At 40.8% G+C, this 19,012-nt stretch overlaps 1 protein-coding gene across 1 annotated transcript in view; it reads left to right on the top strand.

Annotated features, from left to right (window-relative positions):
• LOC136629124 (zinc finger protein 585A-like) overlaps positions 1-19,012 on the top strand; it is a 62,125-nt gene that overhangs the window by 9,126 nt on the left and 33,987 nt on the right. The window contains exon 7 of the mRNA XM_066605260.1: positions 2,734-4,680. Within this exon, the coding sequence (XP_066461357.1) occupies positions 2,734-4,680 (1,947 nt within the window). The remainder of the gene's footprint in view (positions 1-2,733; positions 4,681-19,012) is intronic.

The raw sequence follows: 19,012 nt of genomic DNA, 5'->3' as shown, positions 1-19,012 counted from the left end.
CCATTTAGCTGCATACTGGGGCCCAAGGATAGGATGAGCCAGAAAACCCCTTTAAGTGTTACTCAGCAGAGGAGGTGGGGGGGCCTCCTGCAGACTGACATTTTTACTACATTTTACACTGGTTGAAATTATTCTTATAGCATCAATAATTCCCGGGGGCGGAACAGATGAAAAGGCTGCAGAAATGCACTTTGTTTCACGTTGACTGCAGTAAGATGTGACAAAGTAATGAAGAGGCGTTCGTCTCTTAAAACTGTTGGTCCATTTTACTCCAGCGAAGCTTATAGCAAGACGGAGGGAACCTCCACATGAGGGCTTGTTTCCTGATGGACAGCTTAGATGAGGGCTTGTTTCCTGATGGACAGCTTAGATTTGGTGGATATCACTTATGGCACAATATAATGCATTATAACAACTTTTCAACATTTCTAAATGGAGAAAATGGGAAAAAAATGCAATTGTGATATTGTTGGGGTTTCGTTTTTTTTATTATGGTGGCACTATATATATATATATATATATGTGTGTGCATAATTAATAGATATGTGTATATATGAAGTAAGATAGATGATAGCACAGGACTCCTCATGACGGTACTTGCATATTGTGCATATATATCTCCCTAACTACATATTTCCCAGGCTTCGCTCAGACCCATTGGGACAAGGGTATTAAAGGGGTTGTCCCGCGGCAGCAAGTGGGTCTATACACTTCTGTATGGCCATAATAATGCACTTTGTAATATACATTGTGCATTAATTATGAGCCATACAGAAGTTATAAAAAGTTTTTTACTTACCTGCTCCGTTGCTGGCGTCCTCGTCTCCATGGTGCCGACTAATTTTCGCCCTCCGATGGCCAAATTAGCCGCGCTTGCGCAGTCCGGGTCTTCTGCAATCTTCTATGGAGCCGCTCGTGCAGAATGCAGGCTCCGTGTAGCTCCGCCCCGTCACGTGCCGATTCCAGCCAATCAGGAGGCTGGAATCGGCAATGGACCGCACAGAAGAGCTGCGGTCCACGAAGACAGAGGATCCCGGCGGCCATCTTCAGCGGTAAGTATTGAAGTCACCGGAGCGCGGGGATTAAGGTAAGCGCTCCAGTAAGCTTCCTTTACCTCCCTGCATCGGGGTTGTCTCGCGCCGACCGGGGGGGGGGGTTGAAAAAAAAAAAAACCCGTTTCGGCGCGGGACAACCCCTTTAAGTTTATAGATCAGCACATCTCCCTTGTTTGGAGCGCGAGGAATCGATGTGAACGCACATACACACAGATGCTCCTATTTTTAGTGTTTTCTGCTGCGCTAAACGCTGTAAAATGCCTCCACTGATTTCACTGGGGCTTCTCAGACTTGCGTTAGCGCTGTCGGCTGGATTTTCAGCATTTCTAAACGTGATGCGTCCCCCATCAAAATCAATGGGAAGTTTTCAACGCTCACAAAAATACAGTATGACGCTAAATGGGTTTATGAACGCAGCGTTGAATCCCACCAGAAGGGAAAGTGAAGGTGGTGACGTCATCAAAGGGAAAGTGAAGGTGGTGACGTCATCAAAGGGAAAGTGAAGGTGGTGACGTCATTGGCTTTCTTTGCCTGCCTTGTTACTGCATTAAAAGCCCAGACAAGCGCTCACACTACATGCTGTACAAAGCGGCTCTGCTCTCCTGTGTGGGAGCAGCCTAACGCTCCAGAACATAATCAGCGCACATTATAATGATTACTGAAAGATGCTCCTTATGAAACCTGCACCCTTGTTATGAAAATCTATTTAAATTCATAAATAATAAATAAATTGATGTTTTAGATGTATTTCTTTATATGTTCCTTTTTACATTATTTTTAAGGTCGTTTTGGCAAACTCCAGAGTTTAACGAGACCGTGCATAGCAGGCCTTTGTAAACAGGATAAAGTGGATTGTTTTTATATGCTTTAGCCAAATCCACGTATTTGTATGCTGATTTACTATGTATTACCTTAAGACATTATTGATTATTTATTTCATGCGCTTTATATGTATTTGTTTCTTTGTTTTTTCTTTATTTCTTAATTTCACTTTATATTCATTCTCTGGTATTTTTTTATTTGGCCCTAAAGTTATTTTAATGCGATTATCATGTGCAATAACCCCACCCCCTTTCCCCCAATTTGATATTATATAACCCATTTATGCATAAGTGTATTCCCAGCAAGATACTGAGGAAGGGGCACCACGGCTCTGAAACGCGATGTGAATACTGGTCTGAAATAATACAGAGAAGTTGACCTAAAAAGAACATCTTGTGCTTCTCTTAGAAATGTTGCAGCTATGCCCATTTTTCCTTTTGCTGTAGCAGATGGCAGGCTAAGCCTGGCTGCTGCAATTGCAGGGGCAGCAAAGGATACAGGATAGGAGGCAGTCACAGGATGAGCACAGCAGGAAAGCAGGGAGAACACTGGAATTAGCCAACCTGCTATGTAAATGGCCAAAGCTGTTAGAGAATACCTCCTCTACTCAGACTGTACTGTTAGCAGGGAGAGAGAGAACTAAGCAGAGGTATGACATGCAGTAGCACTACTATGGGTACACCAGGTGATTCACCAAATCCCTGATGGGCCAGTAAGGACCTGGATTTGATCTGCTTTTCCACCAGTGTCTTGTATTTTGCTACATGACTTATAATTTATATATACGTTTTCCTAAATATCAACATCACTTTTGAGTGAAATCAAAAATAGCAAAATGAGTTTTTTTTCTTAACAGATGACGGGGTCGTGAACTCAGAGAGACATCTGATATCTGCAGATTTTGAAGCAGATTCCATTATCCCAGATACCCACTCAGTTCTTCACAACAAAGATCCATCACCTAATTGTCCCATACAGGTTCTATCTTTTGATTCATCACAGAATGATAAGCAGCAGAATAGTCACAATAGTGCAGAACATCAAAGAGCTCATACAGGAAAGAAGTCATATTCATGTCCAGAATGTGTGAAATGTTTCACTAGTAAACAAAATCTGGTTGCACATTTGAGAATTCACACAGGAGAGAAGCCATTTTCATGTTCAGAATGTGGCAAATGTTTTCATAAAAAAGGATATCTTCTTCGACATCAGAGAACTCACACAGGAGAGAAGCCTTTTCTATGTTCAGATTGTGGGAAAAGTTTTACTATTAAACAAAATCTTGTTAGACATCAGAGAACTCACACAGGAGAGAAACCGTATTCATGTTCAGATTGTGGCAAATGTTTTACTGATAAATCAAGTCTTGTTAAACATCAGAGAAGTCACACAGGGGAGAAGCCCTTTTCATGTTCAGAATGTAAAAAATGTTTTTCTATGAAAACAAATCTTGTTGCTCATCAGAGAAGTCATACAGGGGAGAAGCCATTTTCATGTTCAGAATGTGGGAAATGTTTTAATGACAAAAGATATCTTATCAAACATCAGAGAAGTCACACAGGAGAGAAGCCGTATTCATGTTCAGAATGCGGTAAATGTTTTACTAACAAAGAAAATCTTGTTATACATCAGAGAATTCACACAGGAGAGAAGCCATTTTCATGTTCAGAATGTGGGACATGTTTCTATAAGAAAGGTTATCTTCTTTTACATCAAAGAACTCACACAGGAGAGAAGCCATTTCCATGCTCCGCTTGTGGGAAATGTTTTAGTGATAAATCAAGTCTTGTAAAACATCAGAGAACCCACACAGGAGAGAAACTATATTCATGTTCAGATTGTGGCAAATGTTTTACTGATAAATCAAGTTTTGTTAAACACCAGAGAAGTCACACAGGGGAAAAGCCATTTCCATGTTCAGATTGTGGTAAATGTTTTAGTGATAAATCAAGTCTTCTTAGACATCAGAGAACTCACACAGGAGAGAAACCGTATTCATGTTCACATTGTGACAAATGTTTTACTGATAAATCAAGTCTTGCTAAACATCTAAGAAGACACACAGGGGAGAAACCATTTTCATGTTCAAAATGTTTAAAAAGTTTTACAGCTAAATCAAGTCTTGTTATGCATCAGAGAAGTCACACAGGAGAGAAACCACATTCCTGTTCAGATTGTGGAAAATGTTTTACTGCTAAGTCAAGTCTTGTTATCCATCAGAGAAGTCACACAGGAGAGAAGCAAGTTTCATGTTCAGAATGTGGAAAATGTTTTAATAAGAAAGGACATCTTCTTGTACATCAGAGAACTCACACAGGAGAGAAACCACATTCATGTTCAGAATGTGGACAATGTTTTATTGTGAAGTCACATCTTACTATACATCAGAGAATGCATACAGGAGAGAAGCCATTTTCATGTTCGGAATGTGGAAAAATGTTTAATAAGAAAGAACATCTTCTTGTACATCAGAGAACTCACACAGGAGAGAAGCCACATGCATGTCCAGATTGTGGCAAATGTTTTACTAACAAAGCAAATCTGGTAATACATCAGAAAAGTCACACAGGGGAGAAACCATTTTCATGTTCCGAATGTGGGAAATGTTTTACTCTAAAATCATATCTTGTTAGTCATCAAAGAAGTCACACAGGAGAGAAGCCGTATTCATGTTCAGAATGTGGGAAACGTTTTGCTCTGAAAGCAGATGTTGTTAAACATCAGAGAATTCACACAGGCGAGAAACCATTTTTATGTTCAGAATGTCAGAAATGTTTTACTTGGAAATCACAACTTCTTATCCATCTAAAAACTCACACACAAAAATAAACATTTTCCTTTTTTAAAACTTGTGTAATTAACAAGTACTGCATTTTTTTTAAATGTCACAGTTCTTGTGTCATTTTTCTGGGCATTTTTTTGACTTTTTTTTTCTAGTAATGTACTTGTTTGTGGAATTCTGCTATAACACCGCAATATGTGAACCTACTGTGACATACTATGTCATACAAGAGAAAATGTAAATAACGTAGAGCACAAAATTATGATGATTTGTATAAAAATAACAGTGAAACTTTGTTCCTAACGAAATTCTTTTTGCTGCATAGCCATGTGGGGGATTGTTTTTGGCTGAATTAATTTAGTTTTTTTATGGCAATATTTTTATATATATATAACTTAATTTACAGAAATAGCAAATTTACAAATATATACAGCCATGAGAAAACCTAAGCACATTCTCTGTGAATTGTATGATTTTGCTAAATCTGGTTATTCGAAGGTAAATACAACCCTAGATGAACCACACATAACAAATTACACCATGTTTTTATTTACTTAAGAAAAACTAGGTAAAAATGCAGAAGCAAGTGAAAAATTATAAAAAGTATACCACTACTGCTTACATGGGAATTAAGGGGCGAAGTAGCAACCAAGTGCTGGTAATCAAATGCTCTTGATTAATTGATCATCAGCAAATGTAACCACTACTGTAAAAGCAGATATTTTGGCAGTTTGCTGGCCTGGAGCATTCAGGTGTGTGTTTACGCAATGCCAAGGAGAAAATACAATATCAATAATCTTAGAGAAGCAATTGTTGTTGACCATCAATCTGGGAAGGGTCGTAAGTCCTTTTCTAAACAATGTTAGTCTTTCATTCTACAGTGAGAAAAATTATCCATAAGTTGAAAACATTACAGACAGTTGACAGTCATCTCAGGAGTGAACATCCCAAAAAATTCACCTGAAGCTCAGATCATGCAATGCACAGAGAAACTACAAAAAACCCAAAAGCTGCATCTCAGACACTGAAGGCCTCAGCATGCTAAATCTTCTAGTTCATGACATAGCATTTAGAAAGTAAGGCTTACTTTGAATTGTTGCCAGGAGAAAGCCTCTTTTTTCTAAAAAAAGAACATGGCAGCATGGCTAAGGTTTGCAAATTTGCATCTAAACAAACTACGAGTCTTCTGGAACAATGTCCTTTAGAAAAATGAGACTACAGTAGAGATGCTTTGTCATAATGCCCAACGCCATGTTTGGCAAAAACTGAATACAGCATATCAGCACAAATGCCTGATACCAACTGTCATGCTCGGTAGTGGAGGGGTGACGATTTGGGTTCTTTTTGCAACCACAGAACCTGGCCACCTTGCAGTCATTGAGTCAACCAGGAACTCCTCTGTATACTAAAGTATTCTAGAGTCAAATGTGAGGCCATCTGTCCAAAAGCTAAACCTTGGGCGAAACTGGTTCATCTAAAAAGACAATCCCAAACATACAGCACTTCTACATCAGAGTAGCTAAAAAAGAAAAGAATTAAGGTGTTACAATGGTCCAGAGTCCAGAGCTCAATTGAACTGAAATGAAATGCTGTGGTTGGACCTTAAAGGCCCATTTACACACAACGATTATCGCACAAAATTTGCTCAAAAGCGATCGTGTATCACACTTCTACACTAGTTTTAAAACATTCTAAGGAGTAGATGGATTTTTTTATGTCCTGAAATGTAAAACCATAGAATTCAATAGAACCATTAGATTTCAGCGCTGAAAGAACTTTTTGTAATATACACCGTCATGGATGTATATCCCCAGCAAGTGCTGAGGAAGAGGTTCACATACCTCGAAACACATTCACAAGCTAGTCCTTATTAATAAACTAATATTTCTTTTGGCAAAAATAGATATGACCATTATCTTTGTCTGAATGTTGCGCCATAGTCACCACTCCAGAAAAGTGTTTTTTAACTTTTATTTTGCCTGCGATACTATATGTTCACCTTATGGGTGGATAGTTTCGTAGATAGGCTGCACCTTCATAAGAATAAAAAAGAAGTAGTCTCCATACTATCTCTGCTACCAAGCTCCTAGTTCCTCATTTCAAACTGTTCCACATCAGGGTTGCTCCACTTCATCCTTTTTTCTATTTCTATATTGCTAGAGATGAGTGGCAGCTTTTTTTTGTAATGCGGCAATATTTTTCTTGCCACTGCTTTGGGATGCATACAACTTTTTGATCCTCTTTTATTTTATTTATTTTCAGTAACATAGTGAGTAAGACCGAAAAAAGACATATGCCCATCCATTTCAGCCTGTTCCCTCTCTCTAACCCCCCCCCCCTTCTTGATCCAGAGGAAGGCAAAAAAAAACAACAATGAAGTAGAAGCCAATTTTGCCCATTTAAGGGAAAAAATGCAAAAATTCAAAAACAGCTATTCTGGCATTATTTTACTGCATTCACCATACATGATCAATAATCTGCTGATGTTATATTATGGGTTGTTACAAAAGCTACAATTTTAATTGTGTTCTTTTTTACATAGTAAAGCAATGTGTGGTGGGTTGTTTTTTTTCTATTGACCTTTTTTTTTTTTAATTTTTTTAATTTTCTTAAACTATGAAATAAGTGTAATAAAGGCTCAATTTGTGCACCATGAGTTAACGTACAAATAAAGGCCAATATGTATAGAAAAATTAAAAAACATATGAAAAGCCAAACTGAAAGCTTGGTCTAATTATTAAGTGAGAAAGAAAGAACAGAAGCATTTAGGAGACTCGGGTTAGGGAGCCTATGAGGAAAAAAGAAAATAAACAGCAAATGACAAGACTCCTTGACTTTGTTAAAACAATCCAGCCCCTAGAAGGAGTTGTCTTATTCCCGCTACGCTCTGCATGCAGTCACATCTCAGGGGTCCTACACACTGGCGAGAGCGATATCTGGATGTGATTGACACCCCAATATCGCTCTTGAAGTCCTTCTTGAAGCCCCGGATGTGAGGCGTTTCCACAAGGAAACAGCCTCCCATCCCAACAGGGCTAAAGAAATCTCCTTGGGGAGATCGCAAAAATAATGGACATTATGAAGCCATTGGCTTCATAATTTTGCAATTTGTCGCAGTGCTTGGAAATCATGCAATTTCCTCGTCAGTGTGAAGGCACCCTCAGGCAGATATGCAAATGATTAGAGTTGTGGCATGATTAGATGATTGGTCTTGCCATCTGAGGTCCTAAAAGTTGTTCCACCTTTGGCCTATAGAAAAAACTATTAGAAGCTACTTGTGTGTAGTGGACTTCTTTTTCCACTTGTGTAGAGCTTGTAGACCGCTAGACATGTCTAGGATGCAATCCAAGATATTTTTCTCAGTTAACAGAGTTTAAAATGGGGCATATTATTGGAATGTGAGTAGTTGGATGGTTATATCGACGAGTTGTAAGCCACCTAGGTCGCTCTGACCCGACTCATAGGAGGTGTTGGGACCAGTGGATGAGTGATGGGACACACACAAGGCAATTGGGCTGAGGATGTCTTCAACAGAGTACCAGTAGAGAGGATCATCTGACAAGCAAAAGCAGCTCTAACTGTTTCATTTTCCGCCATCCAGAGACAGGTGTCACCATTGTTACAGGCCGCTGTGTCTGTCTGAGCCATTTCCAGGCACTTGGCTGAAGGACATTTGGTCTCACGCCACCCTTTATGTGTCCTACCTTTGTCACCCACTGTCACTTCCGTTTGCAGTGGTGTCTTGAACATTGAAGCTGGACTGATATAGTGGAACTTGCTCGTCTTCAGCAATGAATCCAGGTTAACTTACGAGTCAGTTTTCCACAATAACTTCTTCTTTTGCTCTGATATTTTAATCACTTACTTATATCAATGTTACCATCACACAGAGAAAGTTTCATTCCATTCCAACAACTCCTTTGATGGCAAGGATTGTTTTTGACAAGGAGTGTATATATTATACAGTTATTACAATCAATTCCATACAATATGTTTCTCATTTGTTCTGTAACTTACATCACAATTTAGTAAGGCCGCCTGCACACAAGCGGAAATCCCGCGGCGGGATTTTCCGCGGGATTTCCGCCACTGAAAGCCTGCATAGGAGTGCATTACAATACGCACTCCTATGCAGACGGCCGCGGTTTGGCCGCGCGATATGTCGCGCGGCAAACAAACCGTGGCATGTCCTATTTCTGTGCGGGGCTCGCAGAACCTCGCACAGGAACGTCACTCACCCGTCCGCCGGCTCCGGTCTGCGCATGCGCCGGCTGCCCGGCAGCCGGCACATGAAAGAGCCGGGGCCGCCAAGCGCGGGTGAGTACACGCTCGTCCCTGCAGGCGCTGGCGTCGGGTCCCGCGGCGAGAATTCTCGCCGCCGGATCCGACCCGCTCGTCTGCAGGCGGCCTAATGCGGTATCATTTTCATAACAGCTTAACATTTAAAAAGAAAAAGAAAACCTTTGTACCTTGTTGGTACATAGTGTGATTGTGTGTTTGTTTCTTCCTCATTTATTTTCCAAAATTATATTTATGCTACTTATAGGGTATTGTGAGAGTTTGTCCATAAACCCCATACTTTTTCAAATTTATCGAGGCATCCCCTATGTTGATAGATCACCTTTTCATAGGGGATTATAGTATCCACTAACCTCATTCAGTATGAGATAGACGGCGGTCTCGTTGCCATCCATCGCATGGCCACTGCCTTCCTGGCTATAAATAGTATCTCTCTGATAAATATCTTATCATGATGGGTCCACGCCTCCTCATCTATCAGCCCAAACCCCGCTATTTTAGGATCTAGATCCAAAGGGACTGGTAGAAGTCCAGATATTAAAGTGAAAACTTCCTCCCAAAAGGTTTTAACATAAGCACATTCCCACATTAAGTGCCAAAAATCGGCATTTGATTGATAACGCCTATGAGAGGATGTTGTATTAGTTCTGCCCATTTTATTCAGGCGAACTGGTGTAAGATATGCCTGATCTATATATATAAAATTGAATGTATGTCTGTCTGTTTGTCCTTTATGCGCTACTACACCATTCATCCGATCGCCATGAAACTTTGGGAAGTTGTTGAGTACACTCCTGGGAAGATTATAGGCATAGTACATTTATGCTATGATAAATGGCGAGCGTGCGAGCGTCGTCGACAGTTACGCCCCCCCCACGTAGATCGTTCGATTTCCATCATTGCCACTAATTCTCTCACTTCCCGATATTGTAGAAACAGGAAATTTGGCATGAGCATTGATTATGTCATAAATAGGAAAAATTAATGGGTCCCGACTCGATTATTCAATTTTAAGCGCCAAAGAATTAGCATCCAAATTTTACGTACGGAATCTAATTTTCTCGCTTCCCAATGTCATAGAAACTTGAAATTTGGCACGAGCATTGATTATGTGATAAATAGGAAAAGTTAATAGGTACCAACTCGATTATTCAATTCTATGCGCCAAAGAATTAGCGTCCAAATTTTACGTACTGAATCTAATTCTCTCACTTCCTGATGTCATCTATATATGTAAAAAGGAATGTCTGTCTGTCTGTCTGTCCTTTTTGCGCTACTACACCATTCATCTAATCGCCATGAAACTTTGGGAAGTTGTTGAGTACACTCCTGGGAAGATTACTGGCATAGTACACCTATCCTGTGAGCATCGTCGACAGTTATGCCCCCCAGATAAAGATCGTTTGATTTCCATCTCAAGCTCAAAAGCAAAAGGCATTACGAGCAACGGGATGCGTGTTCAACTACAAAATGATGCATCCGCTGAACGTTTCGCAAGACAATTGCTGGATATTGAGAATGCTGAGGTAAAATGAAAGCTGTGCTGTGATTGGTTGCAATTTCTTATACTGCTGAGGTAACATGAAAGCTGTGCTGTGATTAGTTGCTATATATTATACCGCTGAGGTAACATGAAAGCTGTGCTGTGATTGGTTGCTATTTCTTATACTGCTGAGGTAACATGAAAGCTGTGCTGTGATTGGTTGCTATATATTATACTGCTGAGGTAACATGAAAGCTGCTGTGCTGTGATTGGTTGTTATATATTATACCGCTGAGGTAACTTGAAAGCTGCTATCTAGATATATAAAAACTAATGTATGTATGTATGTATGTCTTCGCAGCAACGCGCGACGGGTACGCTAGTATAATATACAATCGTATAAGCTTACTATTAATTGCTGGAGATACTAATAGGTGTGACCCTATTGCTTCCTGCCAATCTTCTATTGTCAGCGTGGGAATGTTACTTTTCCACTTATCATAAATTAACAGTGGATCATGGTCCATTTTGCCCAAAACAAGTGTGTATAGAGTAGTGATATCAATCCCTTAGGTCCCTGTGTTTTTAGAATTCCCACTATTGGATATTTAGAAATTTTAATAACATTTGGTGGAAATTGAGCATTTAAAGTATTCCATAGTCGAAAATATCTAAAGAGTTGTAATCCGGGTGTTTGTAGCCTCTCCCATAATTGTATATAGGATAGCATTATGTTATCCTCATATATGTCACCTAATACTCTTATCCCGAGCGCAACCCAGTATCCAACATCTTGCAATGATTGTATTGACGACAAGGTAGGGTTTCCCCATAAAGGGGTATCAGTCATTGTATCAGTATATTGTTGGACCGTCCTGGCTGTCTGCCACACTGATAGAGCCAGCTTATGTAAGGGTAAGAGTTTAGACGCCTTTATATACTCTGGATGTTCTAAAAAACCAATCAAGTTTTGCCCAGCCACCTCATTAGCCAAGTAATAATCGGCCAGTGGCATCTTCTCGCCAAACCAGAACCGAAGGTTCCGCAACTGTCCCGCTAGATAATATAATTTGAAGTCAGATAGTGCCATTCCAGCTTGTTTTTTGGATCTTTGCAGATTAGTAAGTTTTAGTTTGGATCTGGATCTGGAAGAATTTAGCATTCGAAAAAAAATTCTCTGGAACCTTGACTGGTATGTGCTGTAGAGAATATAGGCATTTAGGTTGGATTACCATCTTAATCAGATTTATTCGACCGGCCACCGAAAGAGGCAGCCCTGACCAAATTTTAACTTTAGCATTTATTGAGTCATATAACGGGTCTATATTCTCAGCTATTGTATTTTCATGGTCTTGTACTATATTTACTCCCAGATATTTAAATTTAGATATCTTCATTAATCCGCTGGTTAGCACACAGGGGATCATAGTTGGATTTCGGGCCGTATACATTATTGCTGATTTGGACCAATTTATATACAACCCAGAGTATTTAGAGAAGAAATTTATTATTTCAAGAGCTCGCGGAAAGGAGTGTTCGGGGTTGTGGAGATATAAGACCATATCATCCGCATACAGTCCGACCCTACTCTCCCTACCCCCCCATTGCACTCCCGTTATAGTAGGGGTAGTGCGCAGACGAATGGCCAAGGCCTCTATTGCTATTGCAAACAGGACTGGAGACAAGGGGCATCCTTGTCGCGTTCCACCTGTCAATGGGAATTCCGTTGATGGTATACCATTAACTATCACATTTGCCATGGGTGACCTATATAGTAGCCTAACCCATCCCAAGAATTGTGGCCCAAAACCAAAACGGATCAAGCAAGCCTCCAGAAAATTCAATTCCACAGAGTCAAATGCTTTTTAAGTATCTAATGACGCTATTGCCCAAGGTTTGTTATGCATTCTGCCCAGTTGTACTATAGTTTGGGTTCTACGTATATTATTCGTAGTTGATTTCCCGGGCATAAAACCTGTCTGGTCCTCATGGATTATAGAAAGGATTACTTTATTCAGTCTAGTGGCCAATACTTTAGTCAGTATTTTATAATCTACATTAAGTAGTGATATTGGTCTATATGAGTCACATTCAGTTGGGTCCTTCCCCAGTTTTAACAATTCTATTATTGATGCATCATAAAAGGAAGATGGAAGAGTATTCTCCTGACATCCCCACTGTAAAGCGTCACATAGCATTGGGGAGAACTGGTCTACATATTTTCGTTACACTTCCAATGGAAGACCATCCGATCCAGGGGATTTATTTAATGCCAATTCTTCAATTGCTAATTGAATTTCTTCTATTTCAATTGAGGCCTCCAATAATTCTACCTGTTCAGATGAAAGAGATGGGAAGGCTAAATCTTCAAGATATCTCAAGTTATCTGTTAATAATTAACTATTTGAGGAGATATATAAGTTAGCGTAGTATTCTTTGAATCTAGTCACTATAGACTGTGCCTCTGTTAGTAATTGTCCGGCTGTAGCTTTTATTTTAAGCACCGAGTTAGATTGTCCGTTTTGTTTGATTAAATTGGCCAGGAGATGTCTGGATTGATTACCCATCTCGAAAAAATATTGTTTCGTAAAAAAGAGTTTTCTTTTGGTTTTAACATGTAGTTGGTGTTTGTATAGACGATACAGTCCTGGCCATCGCATTCTATTAGCATCTGTGGGATTTGCAATATATTGTCTTTCCGCGTCGGCCATCTGTTAAGTATAGATATTTTATAATGAAAATGGACAACTGTTTCGTTTCTCAGTGGTGGTACACAAGGTCGTCATCTGGAGAGTTCAGGCTGTGAGGAAAATGTGCTACTTGGTTATATCAAAAAAATATCAGATTAAGGCTTTTTCAGTAACATTTTATGTAAGGCTGAAAAAATACATATGCCCATCCAGTACAGTCTATTACCGCCTGATGTAGATCCAGAGGAAGGCAAAAAAAACAAAACAATGAGGTAGAAGACAATTTTCCCCATCTAAGGGGAAACAATTTCTTCCTGACTCCAATCTGGCAATCAGAATAATCCCTGGATGAATAACCCTTTTGAAGTTATTAATGATTATAACATATAATATTGTATCGCTCAAGATAGGTGTCCAGGCCCCTCTTGTACTCTTTTATCGACTTATCGAGATCTTGTAATCTCCTTGCATCCTCTCTTGTGTTAAGTACTTTACTAGTATTGCGTCATCTGCAAATATTGATATTTTACTGCACAATCCTACCAGGTTATTGAGAGAATAGGCCCTAAAACTGACCTTTGTGGTACCCCACTAGTAATGGTGACCCAATCAGAGTATGTGCCATTTATTACCTCCCTCTGCTTTCTATCACTAAGCCAGTTACTAACCTACTTACACACATTCTCACCCTTACCAAACAATCTCATTTTATATACCAACCTTTTAGTTCAAATAGCTTTTATTAAGACAGAGAAATCCAGACAGTAGTGACGTTAATACATGAAAATGTGGCATGAAAGGTTGTGTACCAAAAATTGTAATAACAGTAAAGAGCGACATCATTATGCACATTTGAGGGACATCCCTTGATCGGTTGCTTTCAATTAAATAGGCGTACATCTAATCCTGAAAAAAATAAGTTTATTAGAAATGTAGATGGTCTGGAAATAGACCATAGGGGAGAGTAGCCACCAGACCAAGGGTGTGAGAGGGGTAGGGTGTGGGCCCTATGTCGAGACTGCCTCTGTAGACAACCACTCCCCAAGTTTAGGGGATGACATGAAGTCTAACCAAGGCTGTCACAACATATAAAATCCCTCAATATCCATATCCTCTTCTGCTCTCATCTCTTTGTAATGCACAAGAGTATTGACCGCTTCTACTCATTGAATTCTAGATGGGGGTTAACTAGATTTCCATAATCTGGGAATAATTTGCCTGACAGCCTAGACAAAAAGCGTTAACAAACTCTTCTTTACATTTTCAATGGATCCCAGATATATCGACAACAAGGCCATCTCAAATGTGAGAACGACAGGTAAGCTACATATATCATTGTATAACCCCATGACGTCTGACCAAAGGACCGATACTAGAGAGCATTCTCACCAAATATGGAACATATTGCCCGGATCCCTAGAGTATCTCCAGCATAAGGGAGAGGACTGAACAAACATTCTTTGTAAGTGTTCCTGGGTTCTGTACCACTTTGACAGAATCTTATAATTGAGCTCCTAAAGTCTGGAGAAAAATGTCCCCTTATGTGTTAATGTAAAAGCTTTCTGCCAGGACCCCCCAGGGAAACTACATCCCAACTCCTCTTCCCATGCCTTCACAAACTCCGGAGGTCCGGCCCTAATCTCCCTTAACAGCAGCATCTTATATAAAAGTGAGATTAGATGGTTAGGAGAGCCTGTGACTAAATGAATCTCTTCAAAAAGGGTGAGCATTTTAATTAAACCTGCCCTGGGTGTCAGTGAGTCCAAGGATCTCCTCAACTGAAAGTATTTCATTCATGCTCCTGGAGGGGCACAGGTCTCTGCCAAGAACTCTGCCAGAGGTCTCAACCCTGATGGGCTAGAAATTGAATACCTAGGTATTTAATGGCAGACATTTGCCATCTAAATAAAAACTGCTTCTGTAGGAGCAGCGCCTTGGTTTGCGGCAGGGTGATATTCAGGATCTCTGTTTTTTGAAGATTAATTCTAAAGTTACTACACTAAATTTATTGAACTCCTGTAATAATAAAGGTATGCCCATGCTGGGGCAAGATAGGCAAAGGAGAAGGTCATCAGTGAAGAAGGACAACTTATAGTCCATCTGACCCACTACCACTCCTCTAATGGAGTCGGTCAGTCTGATAGCATTGGCCAGAGATTTCATTGTTAAGATGTATAAAAGGGGGGACAACGGGCATCCCTGTCTTGTTCCATTATGAATACTAAAAGGATCCGATAGAGACCCATTAACTATGACCTTGGCTGATAGGACTGTTGTACAAAGCCATTATCCAAGCCCTCATGCGGAACCCAAGCCCCACCCTCAACAGAGTGGCCTCCAAGAACTTCCACCTCACTCTGTCAAAAGCTTTCTCCACATCAACTGCAATGAGGCAAAGCGAGGACCCCACATGTCAGGCTCTCAACACCAAGGACATGGATTTTATGTCATCTCTGCCCTCCCGGGGACAAAGCCCTTCTTGTTTCTATGAATCAACCCTGGAATGGAAGGCCGTAATCTATGTTTATGAGTGAAATGAGATGATAATTGCCACAAACCGATGCATCTTTTCCTGGTTTAGGCAGTACCACTAGGTGAGTTTGTAAGGCCTGAGCAAGGAAGGCAACCCCCCCCCTCCTCCCGGAGATCACGTTAAAGGACTGGATAAGGAACGGAAATAGTTCATCTTTGAAAAGTTTATAGAGTTTAGAAGTGAAGCCATTTGGGCCTGGGCTCTTGCCCATTTTTAATTCTTCAATCACTTACAATAGTTCGGAGGACGAAAAGTCCTCTTCTAAACTCTGAGTCACTTCTGGATCTATAGGGTTAAGTGCACAACTATTAAGATATTCACCTATTCTATCGTCTGACTTCCTGCTTGTCGGGAGATTCTGTTTAATATTGTAAAGATTATTGTAATAAGAGTGGAATTCTTTTAGGATCTCCGAGGTAGAATGAACAACACCCCCCCCCCCCCCCCCTTGAGACTGGATTCAGGGGATATGGGTCATTGGGGCCTTGGGATGCAGAGTCCTTGAGAGACACCACCCACAGTTGTCCCCGTGTTCGAGAGCACCTCTGCGCATCCCATCCCTAAACCCCAGGGACTTTTGATATAAGATAGATAGAATTTGTTGCCATAGTGTAGAAATTTCAGCCTTTATTGTATCCAAAGGGTGTCTTTAATTTGAAGTTTGTTTAATATGGAGCTCACATAGGAGGTTATTCAATTTAGGACGAGCCTCATGGGAAATAAAAATGCCCCTTAAACACATTTAAGGGCCTCCAATTTAATGGGTAAACCTGTTTTATATTCCTTGTGGAATTCCTCAAAATCTGATATTGCTCTTTTAATGTCACTAACACAGAGTGAGTGATTAAGGAGATTTTCATTTATTTTTCAGAGATTTGTTTTGGGCTTCCTATCTAAACCCATAGGTTCCCCATAAATCTGAGCGTGGTCCGACCAAATAAATAGGTCTATGGAGCAAATTGGGTAAAGGTCCAACAGTTTATGGGAAATTAGAAGATGATCTATGCGAGTGTAGCTGTTATGGGCAGTAGAGTGAAACCTGAAGTCCCTGACACCACCGTGAAGAATCCGCCACATGTCAACCAAGTGCAGTCTCTCCGGTTCTTTTTTAAGGGAACATAATGCTGCTCGGGAGATGGGGGACTTAACTAACAAAGAGTCCACCTCGGGATCCATGACCAGATTAAGGTCGCCTCCCAGGATTATACTGGATCCATCCGCAAAGTTAGCTATTTTCCTCAAAAGGGAAATCCCAAATGTAATCTGAGCTTGATTGGGGAAATATACATTAGCAAATATTAAAACGGAACCCAAACCTCAAGTTTATGAAAGATGTTTCTACTATTTGGATCCATGAAGTGATTACCAAGTGTTGAAGAGACTTGTGCAATGCTATAGAGACGCCTCCAGCTTTTTTAGATGGATGAGGGCTGTGGAACCAGGAGGTATAAAATCTTGAGGCCATGCCTAGTATGTTGTCAGCACAAAAGTGGGTCATCTGTAGCATGGCCACCATAATTCTCTTCTTGTATAGATGATAGAGGGTCTGATTCCTCTTCATCTGGGCATTCAGACCTTTTGTGTTGTAGAAGCATATGGTCACATTGGCCATTGAAGTGAGGTGTTGACGTAAATGAAAAAGGGCCCATAGCCCAAAACCCTATGCGGGAGGGAGGAGGGGGGTAGCGGAAGACAGTGATGGGAGGAGGGAGAAACTGGGACAAAACAAGGCATTGCGCCTCAACAAATTAACCAACAGAGTAGGTGAAAAAATATATTTCAGTACAGCACACAAATGCTGCAGATCCTATGGGAGGACAAAGAGAGTCAAAGGCAGGATCATTAGCCTGGCAACCCCAGCCACATTATGTAGATTCTTAAAGAAAATATGTTAATGCCGACAGACATTAACACACGGACAATCTGTGAGGGAACCTAAAAATGAAGAAGCATGTGAAGAGAGGCAAACAGGATCACATTCACTTGATAACAAAACTGACAGCTGACCATCGCTTGGTAACAAAACTGGCAGCTAAGAACTCTTTGGAAGAAATTATAGTGGACCCATAGTCAGTGCGTTGATCTGTCTCCGACCTTCCGCCAGGTCGACCCAGGAGGTGGAACTATTAGAGGACCAATACTAGGCCAATCTGGGAGGGCGATCATTGGAAGTTTGGAAGTTCCAAGGAATCCTGAAAGATTGCCCAGGGATCTGAACGTAGCCATTTTGCTTCTTCTATGGGCCTGTAATTGAAAGGGGCATCTCGATTGATATTGAATGTCTCTCTCCCTCAAGACAGACAGCAGGGGTTTCAGTGCCCTCTGAAGTTGGTGGGTGCGATGGGATTAGTCTGACAGGATGATCCTTGTAAGACAGACCTTCAGATTCTCTGGCCTTATGCATAATCAACTATTTCTCTTGATAAAAATGGATCCAGCAGACAATGTCCCGAGGACTAGGGGGGTCAAGAGACTTGGGTCCCAGGGTTTGATGTATCCTGTTTATCGGGTGGTTTCTGTAGGAGATTATTAAAGAATTTAATGGCCCAGGGTTCCAACTGGGATGACCTGATATCTTCTTCCAGGCCTCTAATACGCAGGTTATTCTTTCTGTGGCGATTCTCCAAATCATTCAGATGCAGAAACAGATCTGATTTTTGTAATGCCTGCATCTGGATGGCCTTTCTATGAGATTCTACAGATTCCATTAGCTTTTCCTGTGTGTCCTTCACCTCTGCTAGTCGCTGACCCACGTGTAGAATATTATTTTGCAGGACTGAAATATCTTTCCTTTGAGAGGCTTCTAGCTTTTGGAATGAACTGTCTATCTCCCTTTTAGTGGGCAGTGTGCACAAGTGATCTATCCAGTACCATTTATCATCACTATCTGGAGACTGTAGAAATTGTCCTGATTGATAGCTGTAGCTAGGTGACTTCTGTATATGACTGGGGGATGCATTAATGTGGATGTTGACCTCAGGTGTGGGGGAGGGGAACGCATGCTCCCTTCCTGCTGATGAGCTCTCATGTTGAGATGCCCGATGCCTGTCTGCATGTGGGGGCAAGGGCTGAGGGATGATCTCCTGCTGTGTGCTTGCAGGGACATCATGTGAAGCTGCATTGCTCTGCCCAGCAGAATCGGGTGAATTCTCCACTTCCTCAGTCATAGGCTTTGTGGTGGAGAATATATATCAGGTGAAATGTCTATTTCACTGTCTCTGCCAGCAGAACAGAATGTGCCCACCACATCCTGTTCTGCCAACCGTTATCAGAATATGCAGCTTGATAGAAATAAATGCACATAACCTCAGGGCACATTTTTTACCCACACATAACCCTCAGGCATCA

Source organism: Eleutherodactylus coqui, chromosome 5, assembly GCF_035609145.1.
Source record: "Eleutherodactylus coqui strain aEleCoq1 chromosome 5, aEleCoq1.hap1, whole genome shotgun sequence".
NCBI lineage: Eukaryota > Metazoa > Chordata > Amphibia > Anura > Eleutherodactylidae > Eleutherodactylus > Eleutherodactylus coqui.
The sequence above is the reverse complement of the archived record's forward strand: the minus strand, read 5'-3'. Positions and strand labels throughout refer to the sequence as shown.